The 26,262-nt window shown below is 35.1% G+C and overlaps 1 protein-coding gene across 1 annotated transcript in view; it reads right to left on the bottom strand.

The window, feature by feature from the left end:
• Sirt7 (sirtuin 7) overlaps positions 1–26,262 on the bottom strand; it is a 190,480-nt gene that overhangs the window by 62,096 nt on the left and 102,122 nt on the right. The window contains exon 8 of the mRNA XM_090407584.1: positions 11,654–11,774. Coding sequence (XP_090263710.1) covers positions 11,654–11,774 — 121 coding nt within the window. The remainder of the gene's footprint in view (positions 1–11,653; positions 11,775–26,262) is intronic.

The following is a 26,262-nucleotide window of genomic DNA, read 5'->3' as shown; positions in this document are numbered from 1 at the left end:
ACTATGAGAAAGCCTTTGAGCATTACGAAAACAACAAGTGGAGGAGCCATACATTAGGACCATCAAATCAGCATACACCAATGCCATAGCAGCAAATTCATTTCAATGGAAACATCTCTACTGTAGAAATACAGAGAGGTATAAGACAGGGTGACACAATAGCTCCAAAATTATTCACAGTGCACCTACAAGAAATATTCAAACTTCATGATTGGGAAGGGAAAGGTCTGAAGATAAATGGAAGATATTTAAGTCATTTATGCTTTGCAGATGACATAGTTATCTTTACTTCAACTGCGCATGAATTACAGCCTCATATCCATGAACTCCAAATTGTTAGCAAAACAGCTGGCCTAAAGATAAACCTAAAGAAGACCCAAGTAATGTTCAATAGCTATGTCCAACCAGAAATAATAATACTCAATAATGAGGAAATTAAACAAGTAGATTATTACATATACTTAGGACAACAGATATCAATGGAACAAAATATCATGAACGAAATTAAAAGGCACATGATGCTTGGGTGAAAAGCATTTGGAAAATTACATTCAATATTCAAAAGCCAACTACCATTATGCCTGAATTGAAACATTTTTAACCATTGTATTCTTCCTGTACTGACATATGGCTGTGAAACATGGACACTGAATGCAAAGAAAATTCAAAAATTAAGAACAAACACAATTTAGTATGGAAAGAAGTAAGCTAGGTATCACAAGATTGGATCACAAAAGGAACATGGATAAGAAATCAAATCAAAGTCTCTGACATCATAGGAAGAGTGAAACATCTGAAGTGGCAATGGGCTGAGCATATTGCTCAAAGACAAGATCAACAATGGACAAAAGAAGTATTGGATTGGATTCCACAAGAGGAAAAACGACGATGACGGTGACCTAAATCACGGTGGATTGATGATATCATCAGATTTGCAGAAGTGACATGGGAAAGGAGAGCCATCGACAGACAGTTTTGGAGTAATCTTGGAAAGGCCTTCATCCAGCAGTGAATCGACAATGACTGATAATGATATATATATATATAGTATTATATTATTATTACTTATTTGCAAGAGTGGCCAAAAAATGACCACAAGATGGGTTAAGTTAGAAGTACTCTAGAAGAGGGAAATATAAAACCTGACAAGCGATGAACTAATTTGGAGGGAAAATTGTTTATCTGAGATAGTAGTACAGGAAAACCTCACTCAACGTGATTATTTAATCCATCAATTAATGTGTGCTAAGTGAAATCGCATTAAGCAAATACAATAAACAATAGGAACAAAAAACAATAGGAACACATTAATTCAAACATCTTTACTTAATTTTTTTTACAAAAAAAATTAAGTAAAGATGTTTGAATCGTGCTCGACTTCTTCATCTTGTCATGCAATACGATAGCCAGCAATCGCTTTATCAAGATTTCGGCGGACTTTGAAGCTTTGTCCATATCAGCATCAGAATAAAAAAAAATTTCCTTAGCATACTCAATGTGATCGAAAAGTAGCTAAAGTTCTAATTATATGAAGAGCCAAAGGCTTCAATTCGCATTATGGGTAAATTTACCCATAAGTTCACATTATGGGTAAATACCAAGAATAATGATCGGAGCTTGCTCCACCCTTACTATGAGTTGCCTCAGTTTGCACTACCAAATGGGTCAGGTGTTGCACTATCCAGGTATTTGCTTATGCTTGGAATCGCCGAACTTTATATAGTTTCTATATTCAGCATGAAACTCTTTGAGTTTCTTATTCGGCTAAGAAACAACATGGGATGTAATATCCCTTAACTTAAATAAGTTCATGTCGCCGAATTGAAGCCTTTGGCTGTTCATATAATTAGTAATTTATTAGGACACCTTCCTGGCAATTCTTATAGAAGGGATGTAAGTTCTGTTCGCTACAAACTTGGTATTAACTAGGTCTACCTAGTTAATACCAAAATTTCCAGTCTGCCAGTTTCCCGCGACCGTGAAAGAGAGCTTCGACTTCCAGTTCCAGCTCTGCTGTATGATCGTCCTGAAGTTTCCCTTCAAGAATTATCCTGCCTGGATTGGTAATATTGTTTTTTTTATTATTCCGGGTTTTTTGTTCCTATCTTGGCCCATGGTATATGGTATATACTATATAGCAGGGAAACCTCCCTTTCTTTTATTTGATGGCAGCATTCTTACCACGAGTAAAAACCCTCGGGTTCGAGGTTAACACAAAAATTGATAAGAGGACATTCGCGAAAGCCCTGATAGATTGCGTGGGGTTGGAAAACATTTTCGGATTTACTCCTTACGGGGGGGGGGGGGGGGGACGATTTCAGATCGTAGTCAAAAATGAAGGAACGCGATCTAAACTCTGTCAAGGAGTTCAATGTGCGGAGGAAAAACTTTATCCTTCCATGGTGGGGAGTATCCTCAAGACCATTAAAATAGATAGATTTCCCCTAGAATTTGGAGAAATGGGATGAAATGATCAAAAAGTACTTCTCCAAATGGGGAACAGTTAGAGAAGTAACAATATCTGACGACATGGATATCCCAGAGTGGAAGTCAGGGGAGGTTTTCATCTCCATGGAGATGAAAACACCTGTCCCCAACTTCGTTTTTTTAGGATCAGCCAGGGTAATGGTTAATTATCCTGGTGTAAAGAAGCAATGCTTCAACCCACCTTGGGGCAGACTGCCCTAGACTTAAGTATAAAAATTGCCTTAAAGCAGGCCATGCATTAGAACAATGAATCAGCTTGCCTTAAATGTGGCACCATGGATCACAAAGTAGACACCTGCCCATCCAGAAACCAGGCAGAAAGGATGGGAGGTGCTATCACGCCAACCACAGTAACACCAGCAGTAAATATTAATGACACAGAACGGGAAGACTTCCCAACCCTGAAGGCTGCACATAACACAATAGCAACAGGGAATCATAAACACAATAAGAAGGAAGCGCCCGTAACTAAGAATGCAGAAACGACCAGCAAAGAAAGAACCGAGGACCCAGGAAGCAGCCAAAGATCAAGCCACCACCCCAGAAACTGCAGTGGAAGAAATAAAGGAACACAACCAACAAGAAACTACCACGTTAGATACAGAGAAGGAAAATGAAGCAGAGGAAGAATGTGAAACGGAGGAAAAAATGGAAACTACTAAAGAAGAAGGTACACAAAAGTGGTCACGAAGCCCTGAAGAAGGGAACATTAAAAAAATCAAAGCCAGGTAACACAACCTCATCAGAAGAATCAGAAGTTAATGAAATGGAGACCAAAACAACAATACAGGAAGAGGCTGAAGAATTTTCTGTAGAAGAAATCAAACTAGTTATGGGTGAAAATATATTTAAAAATGGGACTGCAATAATAAAGAAATGGAGTGGACCCATCGAATCCGCAGACAGTGTATTCGTAACAATGTGCAGAGAAGATGGGCCAACGTTCCTCCTTCATAAAGGAATTATAAGTATGAAATGGAACGATATCTATATCGAGGACATAGCCACGGCCGTGCCCAACCAGGTAACGGGTCATCTGGGCCTGACAGAGGCCGAGAGTAAGTACTTCTGCAGAACTTTGAGAAAGTTAACAGTCAGAGATCAAAGAAGACACTGAGTGGTTTGGACGTAAATACTTCCAAAGGTTACGACAGCTAGGAGAGTTGAGTTAGTTCACGCAGGAGGTGGTAAAAAAAAATATATATATAATTTTTTTTCGCTTGCCTCAACAGGTTTATGATTATTAGTCCACAAAGGAGGGGGTAGACCTGAGAACCCGAGCTGCGAAGGCTTACGTCGAGGTGGTGCAGCTCCGCTGTGGGCTGCATCACTCGGGCCAGGTTCTTCCCCCCCACTTTGTCAATTCCTTTTTATTTTGGGAGTTTCATTTGAAGTTCCACTGATTTCTTTCAAAGTCATATCAGGTTTCTTTTCCTCAGACCAACTCCAGAATTAATTAATAATTTTTTTTCTTTTATTTTCCTTTTTTTAAAGTTTTATTTCAGATATGTTACAGTGTAAACTGTAAAGAACAGACGTCAGGAGATTTTCTGACGTCTGTTCTTTACAGACGTCAAGAAAATCTCCTGACGTCTGTTTCTCAATTGCCCTTCAAAACAATGGATCCCTTTAATTCGGCACTAAGCTAATTATTCAAGTTCCAAAATTCAATCCTATATAATTTAAGTTTAAAATGTTTTCCGTTTCTCTTTCTTGTAGGAACAAGAGACGTTTACAAACACCTGGTTTAATTTAATTTAAGTCACTTTTTTTTTTATATATAGAGCAATAGGTGTTGGGAGATGACATCTTCAGACACCTGGTTTAATCTAGTTTAAACTATGGGGTAAAGTAAAGTACGTTTAAAGTTTTTTTTTAGAACAGGTGAAAAGAGATGACATGTACAGATCGTTTAGCCACAACCTCTTGGTTACATAGCTAAACAGGTTGACTGAGGCCTCTTTATTATCTCTTACTATCATATTCTACCTTTCTTTAACATTCCCTATTATTACCTGCTGACCCTCAGCAATCTTTATACTCCAAAGGGCGATGATGAAAGACACGAACTCCCATTCTACCTACTCACTGATGAGACCTCAATAAAGGTTGAAACCAGTCTGGGTAGTGACCTCTCATAATGTAGAAGAGTAATACAGCTCCTAGGAGATAAGTTCACATTATGGGTAAATACCAAGAATAGTGATCGGAGCTTGCTCCACCCTTACTATGAGTTGCCTCAGTTTGCACTACCAAATGGGTCAGGTGTTGCACTATCCAGGTATTTGCTTACGCTTGGAATTGCCAAACTTTATATAGTTTCTATATTCGGCATGAAACTCTGAGTTTCTTATTCGGCTAAGAAACAATATGGGATGTAATATCCCTTAACTTAAATAAGCTCAAGTTCTTTTGCAGTTAGCTTCTTAGTCGTAACATTGTCTTCGTGTTCGCCATCCTTATCTTCTTCTTCATATGCATGCTGTTCTTCTAGTTGAAGGAGATCATTCTCGCTTAAATGTTCTGAATGAGAATTGAGCAAGTTTCTCACTTCTTCATTATCCAGTTCATTAAATCCAAGTTCTTTTACAATTGTGCCGATTTCTTCAATAATATTAGATCTCGAATTTTGCACACAATAAACTAACATAGGCCTGAGTTTAAAGTTGCCTTCTGCATTGCCTCCTAATAAAAATGTAAGACGATCTTTAGATACTTTGTATTCTGGTTGAGACGCTTGTTTTATGTAGGAAAGTTTTTGTTGGCATACGCTTCCAAAAGAGACCAATTTTGTTGACGTTGAATATTTGCCAATCACCATAATCACCCTCCTGAATTATCCTTTGCAATTCTTCAGGAAACTTAGCTGCAGAATCTTTATCAGCACTAGCAGATTCCCTAGTTATTCTTACGTTATGCAGTCCAGTTCGATTTTTAAAATAGAAAAACTATCCTAAAACTCGCAGTAAAGCTTTCATTCGTCTTGAAATTTAGTCTCTTTCAATGAGGTAAAAATATTGAGAGTTTTTGCCTGAATATTCCCTGTACTAAAGGTATTTTTTTTTTTTGGTTAAAATCCACAATCCAGAGTGATAGAAGCCGCTCCATCTCGATCATTAAATGGCTTCTATTTCAGGGATCTGCATGCTTAAAGAAGCAGTAGCAACTTTTTCTTGATTTTTGTATTCTTTGCTCTTATTTAATATAGTCCAAACTATAGATTCACTGTATCCCAGGTCTCACACGATCATTGTATTACTAGCGCCACTTTCATTTTCATTTTCACCCATTTTGCCTTAATGACTTCCAGCTTTCCCGCTCGCTGCAGATTGGTGGAAATGATACTATTTCTCGCTTAAAGCAGGAAATAGTATCATTTCACTCAATCATGCTAACTGATTATCACGTATATCGAATTCGAGTTAAGCGAGGTTTTCTTGTAATGTAAACATAATTGTGTAGTACTTGTCATAGTATCTTATATCCTCCTTGAGGACATATATATATATATATATATATATATATCAGGAAATGTATGATAAAAAAGTAGTCTTGTCCCATTTTGCCTGAATGCAACTTGTTCATGTTTCTCTTCCACATATTTTCTTAGACTATTCTCAATATGCTTTGCATATATCTTACCTAAAATACTCAGTAGAGAAATTTCTCTGAAATTCTCACATTTACTTTATTTTCCTTTTTACCGTAGTACAATGAGCTCTACTCCAATCACCTGGAATTTGTTGGAAGTTTTTTCACTTGGTCATACTATAAATTAAAGATACAAGAAATTATATACTTGGCTTAATCCTTTATTCAAGTGTAAGAAAACAAAGTTTCCGCCTGAAGTATTTTTAGGACTGGGGATTGATGACAAAAATATATAACACATAACTCTCTATAACATTGTTCAGTTCATAGTCCTGACACGTACAAATGATCCAAGTTTCAAAACTAGTGTCTTAAAACAATTACTAAAAACACCAGCAACTTAGACACTATTCTTCAATGTGTGTGGGGGGTGGGGAGGGGAATCACCTAATAAACTTCAATGCTACCAAAATGAAGTCCTGTTTGCTTTCTTGGAAAAAATATAGATTCACCTTCTCTTACCTTCGATAACACAAAAATCACCAGACAAGATAAGATCTCTTCTTGGATTAACATTTATCTCCAGCTTTTCCTTCCACAAACATATCATATCGATAGTTTCCTCAGAATCTAAAAAAAGCTAGGCATCCTCCTCTGCTCAAGATGTTACTTTTCACTTATCCAGACACTAACTCTACATAAATCTCCTTAACCTCAAAATACTGTTCATGTTTGGGGTGGTGGAATAATTGTGAAAAAAGAAAGGGGGGGGGATCTTTCTTGAAGCAGTGTTGAACAAAAGAGTATTTTAACAACACTACATAATACTATATTTGCTCCACCAAAATTATGTTAACATTAATGACTCAAATTTTTTGTCTTGCAATCTTAGTGCTCAGAGTTCAATTTTTGAATTCTCATTTCTGCTCTCATGAGAAACATTTCATTTGTCTGTAACAATATTATGTTATTCAAAGTCCTCTATAGAGCAGTGGTTCTTTTTATAAAAATCTGATGAGTGTAACAAAGTATTTTTTTTAAATGTTGCTTCCACCAACGAAACATTATTTGCAAACCTATAGTACAACTGGTATTGTGAGTGAGCTAAGGATTTTTTCTATTTTTTTTTTATCAATTTTATGTATTATTTTGTATTTTTGATTTATGTTTTACACAGTTTAGAAACCCTGCTCTAGAGACCAAACATGGAACTTTTACAAGCCACTTCAGGCCTTCAAGCAGAAAGGTGGTCTCACACTGGTCAATGAAATTCACTTTCCTACCTAAAGACAATCACAAACATCCATGACCATGGCAGGATTCGAACCCACAGCCTGCTGGCTGGAGAGCAGGTATGCTAATGACCGGTTATATATAAAGACATGTTGACATTGACATGGCCAGAATGAAATCAAATTTAAACTATTTCACAAATTTTAATAAAGATCCTAAATATCAAATATCATTAACTTCCATCCAGCCGGGTGCAAAATTATTAATACCTGTTTAAATCATTTTGCTAATAAAATTTAATGACTGAAACAAAAATTTAATCAAGCATATATCCTAAATTCCAAATTAATGAATTTATTTTCATTATTAAGTTACACCTCCAAGGAGTCCAAGGACTCATCACAGGAGGGCAGTCTGCTCCACCACATATCTCATCGTCTCCCCTACTACTTAATTCTCTCACTACACACAACTACCACCCATCACCACCAAACAATGGTATTTTTTCTCTGTAAATTGCATATGTTCTGATGGCCGATTTATCTGTACATGAGATGAAAAACCTGAGTTTCCAGGAGAAAAAACCTTGCTACCTTCGTGTGAGATCGGCTAATTCAACTTCAAATCAAAGAGTGCAAATTTCATCTACTTGTGACAGAGTTATTGCAATATTTAATTTCCACATGTTTTGCTCTTGCAATGAAATAAACTGAAATGGCTCAACAAATTTTGGTGAGGTATGTTCTGGAATAGCATAATTCTGCTAAAGTGGCCCATATTATTATTATTACATGACACCTCCAAGGAGTTCGAAGACTCATCGAGGGAGGGCACCTAATCTACAACTCTATGTCTCTACCACTTAATCCACCAACTACACAATGCCATATTGCTCACTTCCATCCTCTTCAAATAAGGAAGATATCTGTAATGATCAACTTGGTTATCTCAAAGCTGAGAATTCAAATCAATATCTACCAATAAGGTTTCCATCATTCTTGATCTCCAGGAGTATCTTTTTGAACAGGGTGCCCAATTCTGAGTAATCAAAAAAAGGACTGAAAAACTTATACAATTGCTCTTGACATTTATAACGTAAAAGGCCTATATAACTCAGTCAGTAATGATGATATCCTTAAGTTGGAAGGACCTAGGTTCAAATCAGTCTTAAATGTTCAAGGACTATTCAAATAATGTGGGCTAGCTTGTCTCATATAGAGATGGCAGGATTTTCAATGTTGGAAACTCAAGCATTTCATCCTGCAAGATAGCAGGTATTGGACCTAACATGTTAAGAAAAAATGAGATTTCTGAGGCATAGTGCCTTCCCTCTTCCCCACAATTTCTTTTTTAATTTCATTTCATTTTTAATTTCTTTAATTCTGCTTTCAAAAAAAAGTATCCTCTGTTAGTATTTCCTAAAAATTAAATCCACAGATATTCCAATTGAATGCAAATGAGTCTCTGCTCGCTTTCTGGCATTCAACCTGTCCGCACCTCCATTATGCTACAAGTCCTGAAATTTGTAATGGTTGGATTATTAAAAGTTCAATAATCTTGCATTTTAATTGAAATTTTGTATTTTTTTAAAATTTAGACCACTTGGATTTGCATATGCAGCTTTGCTATATTATTATTATTACACCCTCCATGGAGTCAAAAGATGCATCGTGGGAGGTTCATTCAACTTACAACATATTTATCGTATAGAATCTTAAAGTCCTTAACATGCCTTGCATTAACAACACATTCTGGTAATGCATTCCATTCATTGACAATTCTCCATGTAAAAAATCTACTCCTCACATCCTTCTTTACCACTTTTACATAACTTCCAGGAATGACTTCTGGTTCTTCCCCTCACACCTTCTACTCTTTTTATAATCCCCTCTGGATTAACCTGATAAAATCCTCTCAGTAACTTAAACATCTCTATCATATCACCTCTCTTCCTCCTATTCACCAACTTGCAATCCACATCTCTTCAGCCTCTCTCTCCATAGCCAGCATTCCAAAGTCTTGATATTGTCTTAGTCACTCATCTCTGGATCCTCTCAATGTCTCCACATCACAATGAAAACCAGGTGACCAGAACTGAGCACAATAGTCCAAGTGTGACCTGACTAGTGCTTTGTCAGGTCAGGTGGTTGTGCCTTACAGTGGCACAACCACTTCCTTATCCTTGCATGCTAGTGTACTTCTTATCATAGCAGCACTACGATGTGCAACCTTTGCAACCCTGGCAATATGCCCAAGCTTCAGTCTACTGTCAACCATCACTCCCAAATCTCTAATCTCAACCACTTCCTGCAGCGGCACCATCGATATTAGTACACAGCCTTATATTTCTGCACTCTAAAATGCAACGCCTTGCACTTATTGATATTAAAACTACAACCCCACTCTTTTGTCCAAGTAAAAAGTCTATTCAAATCTTCCTGAAGGGATTCAGCATCAGCAGTGTTACTTATAATTCTTCCCAAATTTGCATCATCAGCAAATAACTGAAGATCCTCAGTCAGCCCACATGATATATCATTTACAAACAAGTTAAACAGCAGGAGCGCACAAACAAATTAAACAGCAAGGGGCCCAAGAACAGAACCCTGGGGCACGCTACTGGTTACCCTTCTTTTTTTGAGACAATGCTCCATCATACACAACCTGATAGTATCATTCAGAAAGCAATATCTGATTCAACTAGATGTCTATTCCCATCCTCTGCAACTTGTACACCAACTTATCGTGTGTAATCTATCAAACATTTTTTCAAAATCTAAGAATATCACTGTATATGATTCTCCTTTATCTAATACACACTTGTCACCTTATCATAAAATACAAGTAAATTATTGAAACGAGACCTACCCTTTACAAATCCATGCTGACCTTCATAAAGAATGCCATGTCCATCAACCCAATTCTGTATTCTTTTCCTTACCAATCTCTCCAACATCTTGACCACAACTGCAGTTGTATACAGACTGGCCTATAATTAGAGACTTCTGTCTTAGAACCATGCTTGTGGAGTGGTGCTATTTTGCCCTCTTTCCGCTCCTTAGGAACCCTACCCACTACAAGACTTTCATTAAATAACCAGGTCAAGAGCATAACCAACTGTGGTGCACATTCCTTAAGCAAATGTGGTGATATGTCATCCATTCCCACATGTAACCCAACCAACATCTGATACACCTCTGTTTCTTTCACTTCCAATTCTCCAATACTTGCCTCTCTTCTATATATTGTACTGGATAATTTATACTAGCATGATATACATTGATAAAGTGCTCGTTCAATAATTCCACTACATCCTTTGCAGCTGTTAGTCTGCTGAAATGACTATCCACCAATGTTAGTCTGCCATAATTATTCTTCCTCTGGCATGCTATGTAACAGAAAAATTCCCGTGAGTTAACCTTGGCCTAACCAGCCAATCTCCTCTTTTACTGTACCTTTTCTTTCTTTACCATGCTCGTCATCTTTCTAGCCTGCACCTTATACTCTTCATGGATCTAATCATCACCAACTGTCTTGTACCTCCACCATAACATTTTTTTTTTCCAGCACAGCTTGCTTGATTTCACTGTTCATCCATTTCACTCTAACTCTATTTACTCACTTAACCCTCAGTATGCAGTCATACACTGCTTTTGTCAGATACTGCCTATGAGTTTCCATGCATGGTCAACATCTTTTTGTTCAGCTACTCTACCCAACATACTGATGCTAACTGACTACAGAGCTTCCTATAATCACCTGCTTGATACTTCCACATGTATCCATTTTTGGCAGTGACCTTTTCTTGTTTCTTCACTTCCCAAACAAGTACCTCATGATCACTCTCGCCAACTGGCGGCAGTGTCAACACCTCATTAACAACTACATCTTATAAGTTATCACCAAATCCAAAACATTAAAGCCTCTAGTTGCTTCAATCACGTACTGCTTAAAATACTTATCTCTCAGAAATTCCACAAACTCACTCTCCTTGTTCCCATACACTATCTCCTCCTTCCAGTCTATAATCCTGTAATTAAAGTCTCCCATCAGGATCACCTTTTTTTTTACAAGCCCAACTAATTTGCTTAAACATTTCACAATCAGTATTCTCAGCATTCCATAGCCTATAACAGCACCCTATCAGATATACTAACCTGTTTATTTCAACTTCGCACCACACAGATTCGAAATCTCTGCATGCACCATCAACTTCCACACTTTGCAGACACAATATTGATAACATTTTTGAACAAAATTCATTAAAATTCCCAAAATACATGGGAATTTCATATTGATCCACAATAAATGAACTGTTCTAGAATTTACAAAAGATACGTACCATTTATTTTCAAAGTTGCTTGGCAGTCTTTTGGAGTCCACTGAAGATTGACTATATATAACTGTGGCCGCTGGCTATGAGACCTGACATTTCCCCATAGGCAAGAATATCTTTTCAGTACCTATGCAGCAAGAATGCAATTTTATAATAATAGTCATTCTGTTTAAACATACACAAACATGCACATATCATAAAAGACAATCATTATGTTGGAAAATGATAATGGCAGTATGTAGTAGGTTGGAATTAGAAGATTAGACAAAAGAGTTAGCAGAAACTGATGGATATAAGAATAAAACAAAAGATCAAAAACTTAGAAGTTAATTATAATTTTGTATGAGCTGTCAAGTGTTGAAATGTTGGCACTGTTTATATCAAGGTAATTTGTTATGTCATCATTTAAAAAAAGAAGAATGTTACCACTGTAATTCAAGTGAAAATAATCAACTGAATTTACCTCAGTGTATGGAAAGATTGTGAAATAAAGAACTGTTTATAAATTCTGGGTATTTGATTTTGAAGTTAAAATTAAACAAACTTTCCTGCACTACAAAAAAAACAAAAAAAAACATTATTGTTGCTTCAAGCACATTGCTAAAAGTAGTAATGGCAGTGCACAATGGTGGACTAGAGTGGAAGTTGCTCTATTGCATTTTTGAGCATGAGTAAAAATGAAAGAAAGCTTTATGGAACATTGTTAAATATAAGCCAGTTGATAAACTTCATTTTATAATTTAGTTTTGTCTGGTGTTATAATACCAGTAAAATAAGTTATGAATAATGTCCAACTCCTCAGCTTGTCAACTTGCTAAGTTGACAACATCTATTCAGAAAAAGGAAAGAAACACAGCAGGAGAAAAATTGTGGAGCTTCAATATATAAAGACCGAATAGAAATTAAAAGAAGAGTTAGAAAAAAATCTGATATCAAAATTGGCAAGGTTAATCTTAGATCTTTATTTTATGCAGATATTATACTTGTAAGTAAATCCAGTACAAGTCTGCAGGATTCTCAGACTAAATTGAATAAATGAATTCAACTGACTAAACTGAATAATTAACAAATTTCATATGAAAATCAGCAATAACAAGACAAAGACAATGAAAATAGGCAGAAGCATTAAAAATATCAACTGCATTGTGAATGGAGAACCTATAGAACAAGTAAAACATTTCAGCTACTTAGGCACGATATTTTGGAAAGATGGTAAATTAAATATGGAAATAATAAATTACTCCGGATTAAGAGAAAGATGTTGAGAGTCTGAATCCGGAGATGTTGAGAGTCTAAATCCGGAGTAATTTAATAATAAGGTTGCACACCCTTTGGCAACTCCTACAGGTTAGGATGACCTCTCATTGCTTCTGCCTTTGCATCTCCACTAATGGGCCTGGCTCCCACTGACGAGACCCCAATAAAGGTCGAAACCGGTATGGGTAGTGGCCCTTGCCTTAATGCATTGCATTACACATATCCGCAAGGAGATGTGCTTTGGATTATGGGAGATACTGAGATAGGAGTGATGAGAGCTTTCTCCACTTTTGCAACGAGTTGCCTGGTGTTGCACTACTTTACCCCAGTCCTGAAGATACTTTCAGGCACAAACTTTGTTTGCTCACACTTGGATAAAGGATTAAACTAAACTTATTATAGTCTAACCAAGTGAAAAATAAACTCTCAATAAATATGGAAATAGACAACAGAATCAATAAAGCTGGTATGATAGGAAGTAAGCTGAATAAATTTATATGGAATAAGAAAGAAATTAGTCACACTAAATCAACTGTATACAAGACAGTGTTCAAACTCATTTTAACTTATGGATCTGAGAGCTGGATTAAAAATAAAACACTTGATCAAAGACTGGAGACCACAGATATGAGAGTTCTGAGAAAGATTAGAAGTTAACAGACAGAATCATAGTAAAAATGAGGATATTATAAAAGGATTGCCATTGTTAGCATTCAAGTGTGTTAGCAAAGCTAACCTCAGATGGTATAGTCACTTAAACGGAATAGGAGAGGAAAGATTATCAAAACAAGTGTCCTTTATCATGTTGGTAGGAAAAAGACTCAGAGGAAGATTAAGATTTAGGTGGATTGGTACAGTAAAAAGTGCCTCAGAAGACAGAAATATCAGATATGACAGTGTTGGAGTTCTTGACAGATAACAGATTAAACAGGAGCAAAATTGTTGATTGGAAGTTAGTAATGGTGTAATTCTCATGTAATACTATCATAATATTCTATACACATCATTGAGGGTGTTGGATTCTGATTATGTAGAGATTAGAGTAATTATTTGCTTCAGAATCCAACATGATCTTCCATCACAAAGACTAGAATTGTAAATAATGTTTAATGTAAACAACTTATTTTACAATTTAATATTCATATAACTACTTTAATTTTGTCTAATATCTAATTATTTAATCAAAGATATATGTATTAATAGTGATAAGACTGTATTAAATATTATTAAGCTATTTTATTTATTACTATGTTAATATTATAAGAATTTGTATTTGATAAATTAACTGCGTATTATTTGAAATGTAAATATTCCTTATTTATTCCTGTTTGTAAAGTTTAACATTATGTAATAGCTCAATTTTATTATATTTTGTTTTGTTGTCATGGAAACGTATGTAAGTGAGCGAGCACATTTTGGAACACCACGTGAAGAGAAGGCTTATTGAAAAGAGTTTTAGATCACGAGAACAATTTAGGTGGGAACAACGGATATAAAAAGCGATGAACGCAGAAATTATTATGAGGAGATTAGAGATTTATTAGAGAGAGATTGGCATTAGATTGGAATCGGGCATTCGGGAATCACAGTGCGATAATAGCGAGTCGGCAAGTCACTCGAGCAGCTAAATAAATTCTACTAGTCGAGAGGCGGTTAGCTAATAAGTTGTAGAATAACAATTATAGCTATGGAAGACAGCTGAGTGACTACTAAATGGACTAGCAATACTTGAATTGAGATTTAATTTCAGGGCCGACCTTTCAAGGACACACAGAACCTTGAAGCAAAGCACGAAGTTACTAAAGAATAGTAGAGCTGTAAAGTTGAAGTATACCGATAGCTGTGTTTAGAATTGTAGTGTCTAAGAATTAATTGAATGCCGAAAGGGTGAACAACTGTGTATATAAAACCTCGAGTTAAGGAATTATTGTGTGTTGCCTTATTTCATGAGTGATCAGTAGTGCTTTATGCAACAACGTTTGTTTATGTGTATTGTGACCGATGATTAATTCAGTTATTGCTTAGAGGAATCATTTTAATGAGTGCCGTATACTATTTAAGTGTTTACAGTTATAAAAAGTGTTTGAGTATAAGTAGATGAAGAAGAAAAGATTAACGGTAAGATTATTCCAACCTTAATATTACAGTACAGAGAAGTGTGTGAGTTTCATCTTAGAATTCCCTGATACTAACACTAACTATTGCGGAGAATTAGCTGAAATATCAAATTAAAAGTGTTTGCTTGTAAAGCGGTGTTATTATGATTTTATTGTATTTTGGAACTTAAGGAACTGTGAGAAGACTGTATCAGAGATGACAAATTTACCATTGTCAGAGTTTGTATGACAGTATTATAGAAAAGTGTTTCTAATAACTTAATTAGTGATTTAATCTTGAGTGTATAATTTGTGATTATAAAATTAAATATTTGTTTTTGTTAATCTAAAGTTGTGTTTTGCCTGAATCTCTTTTTCTGCACCATTCATAAAATATTCGAACCAAAGCGGGTAAAATAAGTAAGTTAAATATACTCGGCCAGTATATATATTAAGGAGAAATAGTTGAGGGTTGAATTATCTTCAATTCTTGAACTAATTCAGATATAGAGTGGCGCAGTCTATAAATATAAATTTTCTCTATATTTGTATTAGAAACCAACTAGCAACTTATTTTGTTTAAGAACATCATAGTGACTAACATGTCGGATCCAAAGTACAGATTAAGAAGAAGTAGGACCAACAAATGGCGCAGTCCACAGGATTTGAATTCACTAATAAAGATTATAATATTAAGTATTAAATTTTGTAAGAGTATCAAAAAAAAAAGTGATCCCAAGAACTTTTAAAATAAATTAAGTGAATTGGTTGTAAACTAGAATCAGGCAAACAGAGAAATTATTGTAGGATTCTAATTTTTTTTAAAGTTATTTTTAATGGATTAATATGGCAGTTTCATCAACTTCTAAAATGGAAGATAGTGAATTTTTTCATACAGTGAACCCACAACAGGTTTTTCCCCAGTTTTCAGGTGAAGAATCAGATAATGTACTGTCTTTTTTTACTTATGTTGAAAAACTTAGGGAAATAGCTAACTGGACTGATTTCCAATTACTTATATTATTAAGAAGTAAGTTAATTGGCAAGGCAAAAACTTTTTTGTACTCATCTCCAGTGCCAAAAGAAACATTAGATTATCAAAAATTTAAGGACATTCTTATTTCTCAGTTCTCAAAATTAAGAAGTATTGGCCCAAATTTATGGAAGCTACAGAGAGTTTTACAAAAAGATAAAGAAACTGTTACTGATTTTCACAATCGTTTATTGACACTAGCCAACAGTTTAAATGTGACTAATGAGGATAAACCACACTTAGATTGGGCTGTATTCCAACAATTTAGACAAGGTGTTAGGCAAGAATTAAGAGAAACAGCTTATAAGAAGAAAATTTCCACCTTAGAAGAGTGTCTCAAAAGTGTCAAGAAAAAAGAACAAATGTTAGGAGATCTTTATCCCTCACCCAGTGTAAGTCTTGTAAATGTTGTAAATAAGACTGGTTGTTCTGTGAACCAATCTGAAGTTGAAAAGAAAAATAAGGAAGAGGAGAAAAGAAAAGATATTGGAGCAAGTCCTATTTGAGTTAGACACATGACTGTGAATGAAGATCAAACCAACAAGAAGTTGATGGAAGATGTACAGAGCTTAATTCACCAGGAAGTTGAGAAATTGAATCAACCTATTATGGATAGTCTTAATAAAGTGATTATGCAATTGGCAACATTCACTCTAGTCTAAAGAAAACCAAAACCCCACAACAGATAAGGTTGATAAAAGAATTAAATTGGAAGTAGAAAGGCAAAATCAGCCTATTTTGGCAAACATAAGTGAGTTGTTACTAGGACTACAAAATATTAAACAACAGATATCATTTGTATCTCAACCTCAGATGGAGAGAGAACATAGAGATCCTCCCAAATGCTATAGTTGCAATAAAGTTGGACACCTTGCTAGAAACTGTTTTCTTAACAAAAGAGATTACTCTAACAAAAGCTGGAATTCAAAGTATGAACACGTACCCTACAGAGGATATAATAGAATGCAGAAACACCAAGGATCTAATGAACAATTGATGAGAATTAGAGGAGAAATCCTAGGTTCTAAGTGTAATATTTTATTAGATACAGGATGTAATGCTTCAACTATTAGAAAAGACTGTCTCCAAAGTATAAGACATAAATTAAGGAATAATATTACCAAACTTAGACAACCTGTAAGAATTACTTCTCTTTCAGATTCAAACTTTGTAGCATATGAAAAGGTTCGAGCAAGAATCTACCTACCAGAATTTAAACTACGTGTCTGGCAAGACTTACTTATCATCCCCCTCAACCGCTGACATAAGCTCCCACATCATATTGGGAATAAATTTCTTAGAAAGATATCAGTTCTCCTGTGATTTTTTTAAAAGGGAAGTATGCCTAATGGGCAAGAAATAAGTGTCAGAACAAATGGCAATTATATGCATAATAGAACAAGGAGGCAGAGAGAAAGGTTTCATGTACCTGAGAAAGGATTTGCCCCAAATAAAGTGGCGCTGTCTGTAACTGAACCAACTATGGAGGATAGTAATACACAGTCTGTTATGCCTTATCTACCAAAATCAAAATGTAATACTGATGAACATTCTCAACAACTAATAGCCAAACCTGAAGTTATCAATAAGGAACAAATAACAGTTGAGGTAAATTGTGCCAGGGTGACTAGTCTATATAACAGAACTAGGACAAAAGAAACAAATTAACAAAATGATAGACAACTGAGGATAAAAGTTAGTAACAGAGAACAGAACTTCTACCCTGAAAGGACAACATCACATTATAAGTGTAGCAATCAAAATTCTCCCTATGATAGAAACAACAAGAACTTAAGTAAAGAAGTTCAGAAAGGTAAATACATACTGTAATGAGAAATTTAATCATGTTCAAACTAAGTGCTGTCTAAGATCTTGGAAGGGAGGTAAGGAGTCAAATTTCTCCACTCTTGAGTCTGGTGTGAAAAATTTTTCTTTAAAGAAAAATTTTTCAAAGGAAGAGTAAGCCTTTGTTGGATTCTGATTATGTAGAGATTAGAGTAATTATTATTTGCTTCAGAATCCAACATGATCTTCCATCACAAAGACTAGACTTGTAAATAATGTTTAATGTAAACAACTTATTTTACAATTTAATATTCATATAACTACTTTAATTTTGTCTAATATCTAATTATTTAATCAAAGATATATGTATTAATAGTGATAAGACTGTATTAAATATTATTAAGCTATTTTATTTATTACTATGTTAATATTATAAGAATTTGTATTTGATAAATTAACTGCATATTATTTGAAACGTAAATATTCCTTATTTATTCCTGTTTGTAAAGTTTAACATTATGTAATAGCTCAATTTTATTATATTTTGTTTTGTTGTCATGGAAACGTATGTAAGTGAGCGAGCACGTTTTGGAACATCACGTGAAGAGAAGGCTTATTGAAAAGAGTTTTAGATCACGAGAACAATTTAGGTGGGAACAACGGATATAAAAAGCGATGAACACAGAAATTATTATGAAGAGATTAGAGATTTATTAGAGAGAGATTGGCATTAGATTGGAATCGGGCATTCGGGAATCACAGTGTGATAATAGCGAGTCGGCAAGTCACTCGAGCAGCTAAATAAATTCTACTAGTCGAGAGGCGGTTAGCTAATAAGTTGTAGAATAACAATTATAGCTACGGAAGACAGCTGAGTGACTACTAAATGGACTAGCAATACTTGAATTGAGATTTAATTTCAGGGCCGACCTTTCAAGGACACACAGAACCTTGAAGCAAAGCACGAAGTTACTAAAGAATAGTAGAGCTGTAAAGTTGAAGTATACCGATAGCTGTGTTTAGAATTGTAGTGTCTAAGAATTAATTGAATGCCGGAAGGATGAACAACTGTGCATATAAAAACCTCGAGTTAAGGAATTATTGTGTGTTGCCTTATTTCATGAGTGATCAGTAGTGCTTTATGCAACAACGTTTGTTTATGTGTATTGTGACCGATGATTAATTCAGTTATTGCTTAGAGGAATTATTTTAATGAGTGCCGTATACTATTTAAGTGTTTACAGTTATAAAAAGTGTTTAAGAATAAGTAGATGAAGAAGAAAAGATTAACGGTAAGATTATTCCAACCTTAGTATTACAGTACAGAGAAGTGTGCGAGTTTCATCTTAGAATTCCCTGATACTAACACTAACCATTGCGGAGAATTAGCTGAAATATCAAATTAAAAGTGTTTGCTTGTAAAGCGGTGTTATTACGATTTTATTGTATTTTGGAAATTAAGGAACTGTGAGAAGACTGTATCAGAGATGACAAATTTACCATTGTCAGAGTTTGTATGACAGTATTATAGGAAAGGCTGAAGTGCTTCTAATAACTTAATTAGTGATTTAATCTTGAGTGTATAATTTGTGATTATAAAATTAAATGTTTTTGTTAATCTAAAGTTGTGTTTTGCCTGAATCTCTTTTACTGCACCATTCATAAAATATTCGAACCAAAGCGGGTAAAATAAGTAAGTTAAATATAATCAGCCAGTATATATATTAAGGAGAAATAGTTGAGTGTTGAATTATCTTCAATTCTTGAACTAATTCAGATATAGAGTGGCGCAGTCTATAAATATAAATTTTCTCTATATTTGTATTAGAAACCAACTAGCAACTATTTTTTAGGTTAAGAACATCGTAATAGTAATCATGTCGGATCCAAAGTGTAGTTTGATAAGAAGTAGGATCCAACAAGGGTACATATCAGGAATTTGATTATGATAATTCTTTAACAATTTGTTTAAAGAGTACAATCATCCCTCAACTTATGTTGGGGTTCTGTTCCATCTGGCAGGATGTAAGTCGGTTCGGACATCGATACATTAAATCAACAGAGTTTTAGGGGTTAGGGACTTAACAGTAATAAGTATACTGTCATTTTAATTTTTAAACCTTATTATAAAAGTGTACTGTGTGTTACTGCCACTATAAAATAGGAAAATAATCACCCAAATCTTTTTTCACAATCACATCTTAATTGCCTTCCCTATGTGAAGAACCAGGCTGTGGCTCTTCTGGTGTAACCTTTGTTTGTTTTTGATAAAAATGTCCAATGTGCTTTGCTTATTCCTCTTCTTTTCATTCATAAATTTGTTTATAGCAAGCAAATGCATCATTTTGTTTCTACTAATAAGTAGTGTTCAATATTTGGGTCCATGTCATTTTGAGAACATCGCTAACTACAGAGAACATTTCTGCAAGCCCTTCACTGTGAATTGTTTAACTGTTTGTTTCTCTTTTTCCTCTTCTGCAAAATGTTGTTCCTCCAGTTCGATCAACTCTTCAGGGACACGTTCTTCGAGTTGAGTTATGTCGTCATCATTCATTTCGAGATTCAGATTGTTTGCTAGGCCCACTATTTCTTCACTCAATTTACAAAGGTCTTCATTTTTTTCATATGAATAAAGTCAAAATCGTGCACAAACCTTTTTAACATCTTTTTCCATATGCCACTCATACACTGAGAGATCACTTCATCCCAAACTACAGCAATATTTTTAATAGCATGATAAATATTGAATGCTTTCCAGAATTGCATGAGAGTCTGGTCATTTCCTTCATCAGCAGAAATTGTTTTGAAAAAGTTCTCCATACATAATAAGCCTTAAACACTACAAACTCCCTGATCCATCGGTTGGATCAATGAAATAGTGTTTGGAGGGATAAACATGGCCTTGAACTTGGTGAAGATCACCGATATAAGACGGATGACCTGGAGCGTTATCTAGAATTAATAAAATTTTAAATTCTACATTTTCTTTAACACAATAGCTTTCCATTTCACTCGCATTACAGTTAATTAAACCATCCGCAAATAATTTTTGAGTCATCCATGACTTCCTATATCTCCACTAATGAATTGGAAGAGTATGCTTCCTAATGTTTTTGAAGGCTCGTGGATTTTCACTGTGCCATATCACAAATGGTTTCAGTTTATATCCAGCCACATTACTCCCTAACAGAATTGTAATATGGTCTTTAAGAGCTTTGAAACTAGGCATAGATTTTAGCTTTTTGCAGAAGAACTGTCTGCTCAGGCATTCCCCCCCCCCCAAAAAAAAAAACAAGGAAGTCTCATTCATATTAAATATTTGCTGTGGCAAATAATTTTCTTCTGTAATAATTTTATCCAATAATTCACCATACATTTTCACATTATGCAGCGCAAAACACTGCTTGAATCTCATGAACCATCTGGAAGAGGTGTTGAATTCATAGTCGTAATCAGGTTCTGCTTTCTCCTTCAACATGTTGAAGAGACTTAGTGCCTTAGCAGTTATGGTCACAGTGCTAAGGCATATGCACTTTTGGTTCAAGGTCCTCTATCCATAATGCAAGTAGCTTTTCCATATCATTGATAGGACCTTATGAGTGCTTCGTCACTATTGTCAATTTAAAGGAAGCAGATCCTCTCAGCCTCTACGATTTTATCCTTATTTTTCAAAATGGTCACTGTTAGAATGAGATCATTTGAAGTCATGTGCAATCATATCAACGGGTTTACCAGCTTCATGTTGCTTTATAATTTGCAACTTGCAAAATCAATTGCTCGCCTCTTTTTCTGTGATTCTTCACTAAGTTTTTTAATTGGGCATGTAGGAGGCCATGTTGCATAAAATATCACGAAATATTTAATGATCAATACACAAATAACCTATTTTTTAAACACAAAATCAACAGAGGAACTGTTAAAGCCACGTGACGACTGCCGAGGGAAGTTGCCGCTGCATTGTTGCTAAATAAAATAACTTTTATACTTTACACTCACTTATATCTTGTTTGAAAGTATAATCGAAAATGTTATTTATTCCATTATGGAATCATGGACGTAACTCGAATGGACGTAAGTCGAGGGATGACTGTATATTGATCTCTGGAGGGCGCCTTCATTTTTTGCTATGATTAGGTGTCATCTGCAAAAAAAGTATATTATGTATAGTTCCATGATCAAGTTTAAATTCTGGTTTTATATTTTCCTTCCACTACTTTACTATTTCATCTAAAATATAGATATTAAATAAGAGTGGTGACACTGGGCATCTATGATGAACTCCTTTGTTGATTTGAATTCTGTAACTTTTTCATTGATTCTTGCGCTAATTGGTTGTTTTGATACATGTAAGTTGTGCCAAGCAGATAATTTGGAACATTTAGCTTCTTGAGTATCTGGAGGTTGTTGAAGAAGCTTAGAAATGGAGGAAAGAGTGCTGTAAAAGGAGTTTAGAGATGATAAAGGTGACATGAAAACAGGAGAAAAAAAGATATTCTTGAAGTATGGAGTAATTACTTCGAAAAATTGCTAAATGAAACAAGCAGTGATAGCACAGTGGTAAAAAACACTCAACAAGCATACAGTCAGGAATACATATCCATACTTCAAGTAGAAAAAGCCATCAAAGGCTTGAAATGTGGAAAGGCAGCAGGAGTAGATGATATTCGACCAGAAATGCTGAAGTATGGTGGTATAAAATTCTTACAGTGGCTGCACTGCATAGTTCAGAAGGCGTGGACAGAGGGGCAAATTCCCAATGATTGGAGTAGAGCTCTAATAGTACCTGAATATAAAAAGGGAAATAAAACCGAATGTGAGAATTACAGAAGTATTTCCATACTGAGTGTTCCTGGCAAGATCTATGCAAGTGTACTTGACAAACGGTTGAGAAGAATTGTGGAAGAAAAGCTTGGTGAAGAACAAGCTGGATTCAGGCCAAACAGAGGCTGTCAGGATCAGATCTTCACTTTACGACAAATAGTTGAGAAAGCATGGGAATATAACAAAGATCTGTATTTAAGTTTTGTCGATCTGGAAAAGGCATATGACAAGGTGCCAAGAGAGAAGCTATTCAATACACTACAGTTATATGATGTCAATTGGGCATTATATCAAGCAATACTTAGTCTTTATTTGAGTTACAAGTCAGCAGTTAGAATTGAAGGAAGTACAGGAAGATGGTTTAATGTTAAATCTGGTGTGAGACAAGGATGTACATTATCCCCTCTGTTATTTGTTATCTATAAAGGATCACATTATGAAGGAAAGTGGTATTAAACATGATATCAGAATTGGAGATGTTAATGTCAGCTTTTTGCTTTATGCAGACGATGTTATACTTCTAAATAAATCTGCTACAAGTTTGCAAGATTCCCTTACTAAATTGAATAACTGTTGTAATAGATATGGTATGAAGGTCAGCAATAAAAAGACAAAGACAATGAAAAAGGGTAGAATCGTTGAAAATATCAACTGTGTTGTGAATGGAGAACCTGTGGAATAAGTAAAACATTTCAGCTACTTAGGCAGGTTTTTAGTGAAGATGGTAAATTAAATATGGAAATAGAGAACAGAATCAACAAAACTGGTATGGTAGGAAGTCAATTGAATAAATTCATATGGAATAAGAGAGAAATTAGTCAGAACACTAAATTAGCTGTATACAAGACAGTGTTCAAACCAGTTTTTACCTATGGATCTGAGAGCTGGGTCAGAAGTAAAATACTTGACCAATGACTATAGACTGCAAATATAAGAGTCCTGAGAAAGATTATGGGCATGAACAGATGGCATCAATGGCAATATCATATTAAAAATGAGGATATTAGGAAAGAACTTGACATTTTCAGCATCCAGGAATGCGTTAGCAGAGCTAATCTCAGGTGGTATGGTCACTTAAACAGAATGGGCGAGGAAAGATTAGCAAAGCAAGTGTTCTCTGCCAGGTTGGCAGGAAAACGATCCAGAGGAAGACCAAGATATAGGTGGATTGATACGGTACAAAGTGCCTTAGACGATAGAAATATAAGATCTGATAATGTTGGAGTCTTGACAAGTAACAGACTGATTTGGAGGAAAATTGTAGATAGGAAGTTAGTAATGATGTAAATTTTTACATGTAGTACTATCATATCCTGTACACCCCTTGAGGGTACATATCAGGAATTTGATGATGAGTATTGTCCACAGTTTGTTCCTTAAGACTCTATCAAAGACTTTCTTTTAATCTACAAATGCCACGTTTTTCTATGTTGTATTTACAATGCTTTGCCATTATGATTTTTAATGTAAAATCTGGGTTAAAATGCACAGTGATCACAATACACAATCATGCTTTTTGGAATTTGTTCTTATAAAGTTCATCTCCTATAGGTATTATTTCTGGGAAAATTCCCATGTTATTCCTCTAATTAAACTATTATTTTTATAGCTATGTAGCCTACTTTCGTTTAGGAGTGCTGCTTTTTCACAATGTCATTGGCTTTTTACTTAAATCTTAGGGCATTACTGATGTGTTATAAAAACCGATATATGAAGAATAAAATAGGAGGAAAATTTGGACATACTTTTTTGGATTTTGCTGGCTGACTCCTTATCCCTGTGATATGCATTCATCTGCTGTTAAAGGAAGGGGGGTTTGTGAAAAGTGGAGGTAAAGCAATGTGGAAGAATTATTTGAAAAAATCTGGGTTTTTTATATGTATAATATTATTATTATTAAGGGTGGGTAGAGAGCACTTTGGGAGGAAGGGGTGAGAGAAGGACCTGAAAATAGAAACTATTTTTTGGGGAAGAGGAAGGATTGATGGGAAAAGATCAGGGGTGTGAGCCATTTTGACAGTACATCATCTTCGGAACTCGTGGACGAAGTTCTTATATGTGATTTAAGTTTCAAAGTTAATATTTGTGCATATAACTTATAACCAGCATTTAGGAGACTTATTCCTCTGTAATTTTCACAGTTGCACTTATTGCTTTTTTTTATATATTGGGATAATAATTGCCTGATTCGAACTTTCAGCTCCAAGATGTATCTGGCAGATACATCTTGCAGCCTTGACATAGCCCTACAGTCATTCCCACAAAGTTCTGACGATGGTCAGACGATGACCGAAACGGTCCACACCCCGTAAACCCTTGCCCCAATTTCCACATAAGGATACCCTTCCCCTTCTTTCCCCCCCTCTCCCCACAACAAAATAATATATATATATTATTAATAGTAACCCGGGTTCCCAAACTTATTTCCCGTGTCTCAAGTACATCCCCATGTTCTTTCCCTCTCTTCCCCCCTTTCAACAAGAGCTTGGACGTAGACGGCATCTTTAAACCAAAATCAAGGTATGTACATAATTTTTCCACATTTTTTATTCTGCCATAATTGCCTTCTACACTCGCCCATAATGCCCTAAAATATATATATACCCCTTTTGAGTTATGTTAGCCAATGTATTAAATATAAGGGACACTCCTAAACAAAAACAGGCTTAAATAGCCGTTAATTATATTAATAGTGCTTAAGAGGAGTAGCATGGGAATTTCCCAGAAATTATACTTAATAAGTTCCATTTTTATTCCATTAAAATCTTCTCCAGGTAATTATCCCGATTTACTTTGTTGTATTGCTTATTGAATTTCTTGTAATGTTATTTCTTCCATTGTATGTTAAGGATTTGCACAAGAAAGATATTAATATTGAAGAAAAATTTTGAAAGGAGGAATTTGTTAAGGAACCCATGAGAATGAAAAGTGAAGAGATGTCAGCAACAGAACAGCTTCCAAAAGTCTCATTACTACCTTCAAATCCATCAATCAAATCCATAATCTGTTGCCTTCTTCAAAAGACAAACTCACTCTCAGTGCTACTTGGTGTATACAAAGTACCATGTTCATGAAATGTGATCTGTCAACAAACGCATTTATGTACATCAAGACCACATCTGGCTCATCAAACTTCATAAATCTGCCATTGCACAACATATAAACATGAATATTTATACAAGGAAAGTGCTGAAGCTCTACTTCATAAGCCTAACCTCAATCATAATGACTGCCTCACCATTCCTAAAGTATAGGCAATTGTCATCCTTACTGTATTAAATAATTATATTCTCAAGGTTCTCAAAATTAAGAGTTTGAGAACAGGAACCAAACCTTGGAGATTCAGTGGCAAGCCCTGAAGAAAACACTGACTGATTCAGCCAGAGAGGCATGTGGTGAGGTTGTCTGTAAGAATAGAAAAATCAGTACTCCATGGTGGACATAGGAAGTTAAAGAGGCAATGAAAAAAAAGAAGAAAGCATATCAAAAGTTCCTGGCAAATAAGTCAACTTGTGCTCTTAGAGAACAGTCTCCCAAATACAGAGATAAATATAAGAAAGCTAAACGCTCTCTAAAACTAGCTAAATAAGTCATGGGAAGACTTTGGTAAGATAAACATGACT

This window comes from Typopeltis vanoorti, chromosome 17 (genome assembly GCF_054136105.1).
Source record: "Typopeltis vanoorti isolate ZY-2024b chromosome 17, IOZ_Tvanoo_1.0, whole genome shotgun sequence".
In the NCBI taxonomy this organism is placed as follows: domain Eukaryota; kingdom Metazoa; phylum Arthropoda; class Arachnida; order Uropygi; family Thelyphonidae; genus Typopeltis; species Typopeltis vanoorti.
Note: the sequence above shows the minus strand (reverse complement) of the source record. Positions and strands in the feature narration are given on the sequence as shown.